Source organism: Cupressus sempervirens, chromosome 10, assembly GCF_028749045.1.
Source record: "Cupressus sempervirens isolate cs-2001-9-10 chromosome 10, ASM2874904v1, whole genome shotgun sequence".
In the NCBI taxonomy this organism is placed as follows: domain Eukaryota; kingdom Viridiplantae; phylum Streptophyta; class Pinopsida; order Cupressales; family Cupressaceae; genus Cupressus; species Cupressus sempervirens.
Window position 1 is genome coordinate 788,558,964 of NC_143127.1, and position 10,756 is coordinate 788,569,719.

A 10,756-nucleotide genomic window follows, 5' to 3' on the forward strand; every position below is an offset into this window, starting at 1 on the left:
AACAGCCATACGTGCACAAATAAAGGGAAGAGTGGTCGTACGAGGGCAATTCTAGGGACCAAAAGCGACAGCTGTATAGAAGTAGAGGGTAGTCGTACGCCAGGAAGAGGCATCCGTATGGCACGAGGAGGCAATCCAAGAGAAGCTAGTCGTACGGCATGAGGGGGCATCCGTACGGAAGGAACAAGCATTCGTATGTGAGGAGAAACAGGCATTTGTACAATAGGAGGAGCTAGCTGTACAACAACAAACGGCATTCGTATGTGAGGAGAAACAAGTATTTGTACATGAGGAAGAACAGGCAGTTGTACAAAGGAGAACAATAGGAAACCAGCTCATATAGACCTAGAAGGAAGGTGTACAGAGGAAGCCATATGTGGAGCAACAAATTTGCAGATTGCCACATGGAAGGAAGAAGTTCAAATTGTCGTACGAAAGGAAGACATCTGGCAAGCATTTTGTACGGTCATACGGAGGAAACTAGGCAAGGAGTCCATACGGAACCCATACTCCATAATAGGTTCGTACGTACTTATCATTGTCAGCAAGTACGAAGACATTTACTCCTTGGCCGTACAGGCAGACACTATAGCCATACAGAAGCAGGAAGAGGTCTATACGAAAGGGTGCATAACGACACGTCACACGAATGGTTGGTACACTTGGCACATACAAACAAAAGAAATTTGTTGGGAAGTGAGGTATTACCACGCAATGGTGAAGTTAAGTATAGGAAACCCCCGTAGAGGGAACATTATTGATTCCAAGAAGGAGAAGCCTGCTGCACTGAAAGCACAAAAAGAGATAAGGAAGAGAACAAAAGGCAAGGGCAAAATGGCACACAAAATCACAACTAAGAATATCACTTTTGAAAGTGTAATGGGAAGTGAGTGCAGGACCTGGTGGGAGAAAACAGAAGTGGATCACCCTCTGAAAAAGGCGTTGTGCAAAGCAGAGGTAGACAAAATAATCTTCATACCAATTTTTGAATTGAAAGAATTTGAAACTATACTACGGAGTCTAATCACAAGTTATGAAAGATCATGTCATAAATCTATAGTGCAGTATTTCCAACAGCAGATGACAATTTCTTATTCAACAGAAGAAATAAGTAGGGTTTTCGGAATTCCCAATAGAGGGCAGGAACTGCAAAAAACCCTTATGACAGTAGAAGACAAGAAGAAGTGGTTGAAACTAATGTGTCGAAAAGATCTTACATGTTTGGAATGGGAAGGAATTTTGAAAAATAGTAGGGGTCTCAAGAAAATTTTCATTGTAAATGATGAATGGCGATGTATTGGAGATTTGGTAAAAAGTAAGCTCATAGCCAATAGTCGCACTTCAAACATTGCCCTTCGGATGTTGCCCATAGTGGATGGACTATATAAAAGACAGGCGTATAACTAGGCTCAATTTCTTTCTGACAAACTTCGAGAATTCATGGAGTTGAAACACAAAGCCTTTTACATTCCCCATCATGCCATGGCCTTATTCTTAGAAGCAGTACGGACTCAGGCGAGCAGCGAGCACAGAGGGACATTGATACCGGCTAATAGGGTGGAACCCTACAAGCCTGCTATGACATACCGGCTCTATATGGATACCATGAGTGTAGGATCTCACGATAGGGGTGAACCAAAGAAAAAGAAACCGAAACAAGCAGTTGTGGCTGAGACACTCGAAGAGGATGAAAAGGACGAAGAGAGTTCAGAAGAGGAGGGCAGCGATACGGATTCATCTCCCTCAGACTCACAAGAGGCAAAAATCCATCTAAGTCACCTGCAAGGGATTCTGCGGGAAGTTACTTTCTTACCACCTGCGGAGGGGCCACTTCCAACCAGAACATCAGAACCTCCAAAGATTTACCATAACATGGTTGGTGATCCCAAAAGAACTGCTACAACAGATATTTCCGAACCAAATTAGGCAAGAGTCGAGGAAGGAGCAAGCGGTAGGCGGCAGGCAACAAATTCCAACATGGGGGCCTTCCAAAATATCACTTCCGAGGATGGTGCCACTAATCTATCTGGAACAGCACTCCCGTACTAAAGTAATAGATTTGAGATGCCAAACAAAGTATGCGCATAAAATGAGGTTGCAAACATCTCTTAGCAACGGTGCCAAAAATGTAGAGTGGAAATATCACTCAAGTTCACAAAGATATGCTAACCATACAGAATAACACAATTGAGATACACATAAGTAAAACATAGAATGAACCATTAATACCACAATACCAGTAGGTGAGGAAATGGTTTCTTTATTAATACCAAAAACAACATGAGTACATTGAGAATATTCCAAGTACTTATAGAAGGGTCGGTTGGTTGGAAACCAACCGACGCATTCCCTCACCTCCTAACTACCCAACCTAACTAGCTTTAACAAATACTAAACACAACAGTTACTTTATTCCGACTACAATTGACTAAGCAGATTGCTATAATAGAGATTGGAATTGTGATCCATTCAATTTATATAAGGCACTACAAAACTCTTCATTGAATCCAGACCAGCATAATGCTTCAGCATCTGCTTTGCGCAAGTTGTTCAACACCGCCTTCATAAACAACACTACTAACTAAATCAAATAACATATTGCAGTTGATCTTGCAATCCATTATTACAGCTCAATATCTATTAATGGATAATTTGCACAGAGCAGTCTGAATATAAGGATTAAATGATCAATATTTATTGTTCAAAGACCATTTCCATCATACAGTGACTATAATGCAATCTACTTAAAAACTACATCAAGAATTAATGTCTAGGTTACATAATTCTTGTATATCATTCAAATAGAAGACCAATACATCGAATTAATCAAATAATAATACCAACTTTATACACATTTGTGAATCCCATCCAATACACACCATTAGGGTGAACAGTGAATTGTGTACAAATTACAGATAACAAGAAGTCCCTTGCAAGCGTAATTATAGAATTTTAGTTCAAGACCTAAGAGATTACTAGGGGACATTACATAGAGGCCCTATTTTTTAGCAATTTAAATAACTTTTGATATTCTAGAATATTCTTTAGGACTTTTAAAGGAAACAAGTGTTAGGAACCTGTGTGTTCCTTCTGTTTATTTTGTTAGAGTAGTGTTGTTGGACGCATATGCTTTGTAAGTCGTCCCGTGAGTATATTTTATTATCCCACATGCATAGGTAGTATTACTTTTCTAGATCGTACTCAGTATATAAGAATAGGTTGAGGCCCTTGATGGGCACGGACGAATTTATTGTATTGAGCTTGCTCAAAGGAGGTTACCCCCTCGAAGTGGCCTGCGATCAAGTAGATTCATTCTGAGTTCTGCTATCACTTTGTATTCTGTTATTTCGAGCATTCTCACGATATTGCTATAAGGAGGTTCATCACATCTGGTATCAGAGCACTCTCTTGGGCTCGCTGGGTGGAAATTACATCAAATTCTTTTTTTTCTGTCGTGGCCTTCAGGTTCCTCTCAATTCTAATATCTCTTGTTATTGCAATAACTCTTTTCAGTTGTTCTTTCTGTGAGTGAATTTTTCTAAGTCGACTGTTCCATAAAAAAAAAAAATAAAAAAAAAAAAAAAAAAAGAAAAGAGTAAAAATTTTTCTGTTTTTTAGTCGTAGCTTCCTTGTTTGCTTTCTGTTTCTGCTCATACTTCAGCAGAACGTCTGCAATATCATTTCGCATACTTCCTTCCTTGGCGACCCAACCCCAAATTTTACATATCAAAGCCCTAAATCCCTCATTTATCTAATTTTAGGGTTTGCCCTATCTTTTTCACCTCTCATCCAATCGCCACCAAACTGAGCCACAAGATTCAATTCCTCATTTTGCTCCCTTATCCCTCTTGGACTGTTCGCCTCATTTCGCCTCCCTACCCTTGAAACCCTCATTTTTCTGTTTCCCTTGTCCCCAGATAGTCTCCCACCACCCGTCGAACACCCATTTCCTATCTGAGTTTTACCCAAATCCAAGTTTGCCGTAACTAAAAAAGTTTTTGTTTCTCATCTTCTACCCATTCCAAAAAAAAAACAAAAAAAAAAAAAAAAAAAAAAAAAAAAAAAACCTTGCTTTATGGTTGTTACGCGTACAGGAGCAAAAATCATGGAAGAAGAAATGGCATCCCTCAAAACCAAACTTCAAGATCTGGATGACAAAATTCTGGGTCTTAACTTTCAGCAGTCAGCCATGAGCCGAAACCATTCAGGAGATACTGGGTCCTCTTCTGGCAATTTCCGTGGACCAAAGCTTGATTTTCCACGCTTCGATGGTTCTGATCCGACTGGATGGATCTATAGGGCAGAGCAGTATTTCAGCTTGCATAATACTTTGGATAACCACAAAGTCCCCCTTGCATCTTTTCATTTGGAACATGAAGCTCTTCAATGGTTCCGTTGGTACATCAAGGCTAATGTAGGCCCAACATGGAGAGAATTGTGCACCCTCATTTTGGAGCGCTTTGGCCCTAGTTCCTTTGATGATTTCACAGGAGCACTCACTAAACTGCGTCAAACAGGCACTGTACGAGAATACCAGACAGAGTTTGAAAAATTAGCTAATCACACAGAGGGCTTGTCTGATGAATTCTTCCGTAGTTGTTTTGTCAGTGGTCTGAAGGATGCACTTCGCTCAGAAGTCAAAATGTTTCGACCTACTACAATGATGGAAGCCCTTGGGTTGGCTAAGTTAGCAGAAGACAAGATTAGTGCTCTACAACGCTCCAGATCTAATTTTGTTCCATTCAGAAATACAGGTTCTCACAACCCTCCAGTCATACCAGCTCCCAGAACTACTCCGATCAAGCACTTGTCTGAAACAGAGATGCGAGTCAGGCGAGACAAAGGGCTTTGTTATAATTGTGATGAGAAATGGTCTCGGGGCCATAGATGTGTTCAGCAAAAGCTCTATCTCTTGGATGTGGATTCTCCACCGGAACTGGAAGAATATGTAGATGCTCAGGAAACAGTGGATGATGAGGTTGAGCCTCACCAGCCTGAACCTCCTTCACCAGAAGCTCCACCAGAGATATCTGTCCATGCTTTGGCAGGAGTCACTACTCCACAAACCATGCGGGTCCAAGGTTTCTTCAAGAAGATCCCTCTTACTATACTCATTGATTCTGGTAGCACTCATAACTTCATTGATCCACGAATAGCCAAACAGGCTGATTGCTTTATCCATCCTTGCTCTAGCTTTGAAGTCATGATTGCCAATGGGGGCACTTTACCTTGTAAAGGGAAATGTCGCAATGTGCGTCTCTCTATTGGCAATTATAACATGCGCTCTGACATGTTTGCCTTACCCTTAGGTGGATGTGATGTGGTTTTGGGTGCCCAATGGTTACGCACTCTTGGCCCCATTCTCTGGGATTTTGCTGAACTTTGGATGCAGTTTTCAGCCGAGGGGCACCAACACACTTTGAAAGGCTTACAACCAGGGTCTCTCAGCATCATCAGTTCACACCGTATGGAAAAACTTCTTAAGAAGAATTCACATGGTGTCATCGCTCAGCTCCATTCCATTCAGATGCAGCCATCAGCAGTCTCTAGCACTCCTGTCGATCTCCAACACATTTTGGACAAGTATTCTGGTGTATTTGCTGAACCTGTGGGATTACCTCCTTCTCGTCCAGAGGACCACCGTATTCAGCTCCTTCCTGGCAGTGTTCCGCCCAACATCAGGCCCTACCGCTACCCATTTCATCAGAAGACCGAAATCGAGATACTTGTCCGTGACTTACTGAAGCAAGGTATTATTCGCCCTAGTACCAGTTCCTTTTCTTCTCCAGTTCTGCTTGTTCGCAAAAAAGATGGGTCATGGCGACTCTGCATTGATTTTCGAGCACTTAATCATCTCACTATAAAGGACAAGTTTCCCATTCCAGTTGTTGATGAACTTCTTGATGAACTTCATGGGGCTCATTTTTTCTCCAAGTTAGATCTTCGTTCTGGGTATCATCAAATTCGGGTTAATGAGGAGGATATACCTAAAACTGCCTTCCGCACACATGATGGTCACTATGAATTTTTAGTCATGCCCTTTGGCCTCACGAATGCTCCTTCAACATTTCAGGCAGTGATGAATAACATATTTCGACCATACCTCCGGAAATTCATTCTGGTCTTCTTTGATGATATCCTCATATATAGCAAAACTTGGGCTGAGCATCTCCATCATCTGGAGCTTGTCTTGCAACTTCTCTCTGATCATCAACTCTGTGCAAAACTATCTAAATGTGTGTTTGGCCAAGAGGAAGTGGAGTATCTCGGGCATATTGTTGCACACCATGGAGTGCGGGTGGATCCTACAAAAATAGATGCCATGAAAACTTGGCCGCATCCTAAAACTCTCAAGAGCCTTCGGGGTTTTTTGGGGTTGACTGGCTACTACCGCAAGTTTGTCAAAGATTACGGGAAAATTGCAGCACCATTGACAGCTCTGTTAAAAAAGGATGCCTTCTCCTGGACCCCTGTTGCTGACACTGCATTTGAACAACTGAAACAGGCTATGTGCAGTACACCTGTTCTCGCAATGCCAGATTTTTCCAAACCCTTCACTATTGAGAGTGATGCTTGCGGCAATGGATTGGGTGCTGTTCTCCTGCAAGATGACCATCCTATTGCGTTCACTAGCAAAGCCCTCTCTGGTAAGAATCTAGCCCTCTCTACTTATGAAAAAGAAATGATGGCTATTTTGCATGCTGTACAGAAGTGGCGGCCATACCTCTTAGGGAGTCATTTTTGCATCAGAACCGATCACCAAAGTCTGAAATACTTCCTGGAACAACGGGTATCCTCTCCTACACAACAGAAATGGGTCAGCAAACTCATGGGGTATGATTATGAGATCACCTACAAGAAGGGTAAGGAGAATATTGTGGCAGATGCTCTTTCTCGCACATTTGATAATCAAGCTTCCCTTTCCGCTATTTCTATGCCCATTCCCAATTGGTTAGCGTCTGTTCAGCAGGGCTATGACAGTGACTCTTCTTTATCTCAAATCATTCACCAGCTAGCCAATAATCCTTCTGCTATACCACATTACTCTTGGGATGGTGCTTCTCTTCGATACAAGGGTCGGCTAGTGCTTCCTCAGAACCCAGCTCTACATCAGGCTATTTTTTATGAACTCCATGCTTCTCCTTCAGCAGGGCACTCAGGCTTCCTCAAAACTTATGAGCGAGCAAGGAGAAACTTCTTTTGGAAAGGGATGAAACAGACGATTCAACAGATGGTGGCTGAATGTGATACTTGCCAACGCCACAAGGGTGAAACGACCCTCCTTCCTGGCTTGCTCGAACCATTGCCCATCCCTACACGGATTTGGACTGATATTTCTATGGATTTCATTGAAGGGCTTCCTAAATCCGGTGGCAAGACAGTGATCTTGGTTGTAGTTGATCGTCTCTCGAAATATAGTCATTTTTGTGCCCTCAGCCACCCCTATACTGCCTCCTCTGTTGCACAAATCTTCATGGACCAGATATTTCGTCTTCATGGACTCCCTTCTTCCATTGACTCTGATCGTGATGCAACTTTTACCAGTCATTTTTGGACTGAACTGTTTCAGAAAACTGGCACCAAACTGAAGATGAGTTCGGGCTATCACCCACAAACTGATGGTCAAACTGAAATTGTCAATAAATGCTTGGAAACTTATCTTCGTTGCTTCACTTCCGAACAGCAACATCAGTGGGCCAAGTGGCTCCCTTTAGCTGAATGGTGGTACAATACCTCTTACCACACTGCCTCTAAAATGACTCCATATGAAGCAGTCTATGGTCAGGCACCTCCAGTGCTCCTTCCCTACACTCCCAACAGCTCACCAGTCCAGGCAATTGACATAGTTCTCCGCAGCAGGGATCAGATTCTTCGTACCTTACAGGATAATCTTCACATGGCCCGTAATCGGATGAAACAGCAAGCAGATCAACACCGTTCTGAGCGCTCATTTCAAGTTGGGGATATGGTTTTTCTTCGTCTACAGCCCTACAAACAATCCTCCCTAAAGCTGAAAGGGCGTCATAAGCTGGCCCCAAAATTTTATGGGCCTTATAAGGTTCTGCAGAAGATTGGTTCAGTTGCTTATAAACTGGAACTTCCTCCTTCTTCCCGCATTCATCCAGTCTTTCATGTTTCTTGTCTAAAGAAAGTTCTGGGTACCACTGTCAGAGCACAAACTACTCTCCCTGAAATGGATACGGAAGGATCCATTATCCTGGAGCCGGTGGCAATCATTAACCAGCGCACTCGCCAGCTTCGCTCTCGCTCCATCTCTGAGGTCTTGATTCAGTGGCATGGCATGCAACCAGAGGATGCTACCTGGGAACCCCTTCTTCAGATTCAACAACAATTTCCACACCTTAAGCTTTGAGGACAAAGCTTTTTTCTAAGGGAGAGGGGATGTTAGGAACCTGTGTGTTCCTTCTGTTTATTTTGTTAGAGTAGTGTTGTTGGACGCATATGCTTTGTAAGTCGTCCCGTGAGTATATTTTATTATCCCACATGCATAGGTAGTATTACTTTTCTAGATCGTACTCAGTATATAAGAATAGGTTGAGGCCCTTGATGGGCACGGACGAATTTATTGTATTGAGCTTGCTCAAAGGAGGTTACCCCCTCGAAGTGGCCTGCGATCAAGTAGATTCATTCTGAGTTCTGCTATCACTTTGTATTCTGTTATTTCGAGCATTCTCACAATATTGCTATAAGGAGGTTCATCACAACAAGCTTAACAAGTATTTGCGTGATCAAACTGAAAATGAAATAATCCTCTTTCTGAATGATGCAATCTTGCTCTTACAACTCTGGATGCATCTACGTTGATAGGAAATTTTAGTAGGGCGGACCAACAGACTTTTGCACAAAGCATTACAACTTGTCTATCCCCTTGTGAAGTCTATCAAAAGTTTAAATACAATTAAAACTGTTTAAAAGAATAAACCAGTAAGTTTTCAGTGAGATTTTAGTTGTATGCCCCTTCTTATAACATCTAAATCAAGAATTACTATGCAACAATAAAAAAAAATCAGTTAAAATAGCTAATTTCTTAATTGAAGATTAGACTGTATATCTGTTCCTGTAATATTTAAGCCAAAAACTACCCTATGTTCTAAAAATTGAATATTGTTCACAACCAAAGAACCTATTCCTAAATTTAAAGACGGAACCTTAAAAGCCCAAACTAAGTCAACATCCCCCACGCCACACTATCATAAATAGAAAACGATTTTTTTCAGTCAAACGAAAAATCCTCTAGGCACTCTATTGACACAAGAAATGAGAAAACCCTGAACAATAACATTTTTTTCCATTTTAAGAGAGATTTGTACGCGTAATCGAACGATCAGCTAAACTAAATCATCTGTAGAAGAAATGATTAGATGGAAAACTTTAAAAGCACTGAAATTGCCTTTAGAAGGTTGCTATGTGCAGGCACTCTTATAGATGACACTTAGAGGTTTCTGCAGAATATTTGTTATACTACAATATGTTCACGGGAGTTTTAGCAAGTGGTTTATGAAAGAGGCCTTACAATCGATAGTCACAGAATGAAAGGTCTCATTAGGAAAAGAATAAATTATTATAGGTGTTTCCAAATTTTCGTTTAAATCTCCTGATTAGTTTAATTGATTTGGTTAAATCTCGCGCAGGTGTTAATTGTTTTCATTGATTCGGGCTGAAAATTTTTCCAGCCATTTGAAAAACAATCTCTGCCACACGTCAATATCTAAATTTTTTAAACATATTCTATTATTAAAAGACAATTCAACAAATTTATTCAGCATTAACTGCTGCTAAAAAAAAAATACAAGATCAACCTGCTTTGTAAAATTTTGGACCAAAAGTTTTCAAACTTATATATTGCTATACCCTTTAAACACTCGTTAAATTTTGAGAGAATACCCTGGCATGCGTGGTATCAATTCCAGCAGCTTCCAAACTGTTGTGTAGAAAAGAGTCTGCATGATGTTCGAGGTGACGTTGATTTTTGTCTGAGAGACACATTTTGATTGATCTAAACCCGGAATTTCGCACCTTAATAGGCTTGAAAAATCGCTGCACGGCATTCTGCGCATCGAATTCCAGTGATGACACTGGAGGATGAACGCGCAACGCCTGCATTTTGTCCCACTATTTTTTCATTCATTCATTCGCTTTCCTTAGGAAGAATATGATCTGAACGAGTGGTGTTCCATCGTACGGTTTATTGGTAGATATTTATTTGCTTAATATTTAATGCTGCGGCCCAATCACAAGCACCAAAACCGAACTTTCCCACAGCTTTAGATGAGTTTACCTATTCATTTTTGGCAATCTTTAATTAGGACGAGATGATCCTGTTTTTGTAGTTTAGTTATTTTAATACTACACGAGATAATCATGTTTTTGTAGTTTAGTTGTTTTAATGGAAGACGGAACAAAAGGAAGAATTTAGAATTCATAGTTACTATATGAGGATTTAAAATATTAATATTTATGAAATTTTAGAATATATTTAAAATTGTATACAAGGAATTAGCATGTAGTGGCCTGTACTCATTGTAAAAATATTATGTAGAATAATAGTAGTTAAAATAAAATTGTTATAGTAAATATGTATTAATATTTATGAAAATTTAGAATATATTTAAAATTGTATACAAGTAAGCAATGGTACGCAGTGGCATGTACTTGTTTTCATTGTAAAAATAGTATGTGGGATAATAGTAGTTAAAATAAAATTGTTATAGTAAATTTGTAATAATTCAAACAC

At 40.5% G+C, this 10,756-nt stretch overlaps 1 protein-coding gene across 1 annotated transcript in view; it reads right to left on the reverse strand.

The window, feature by feature from the left end:
- Positions 1-10,147, reverse strand: part of LOC149536263 (uncharacterized) — an 81,846-nt gene extending 71,699 nt beyond the window's left edge. The window contains exon 1 of the mRNA XM_089803318.1: positions 9,907-10,147. Within this exon, the coding sequence (XP_089659444.1) occupies positions 9,907-10,125 (219 nt within the window). The 5' untranslated portion in view covers positions 10,126-10,147. The remainder of the gene's footprint in view (positions 1-9,906) is intronic.
- Positions 10,148-10,756: the final 609 nt, after the last annotated feature.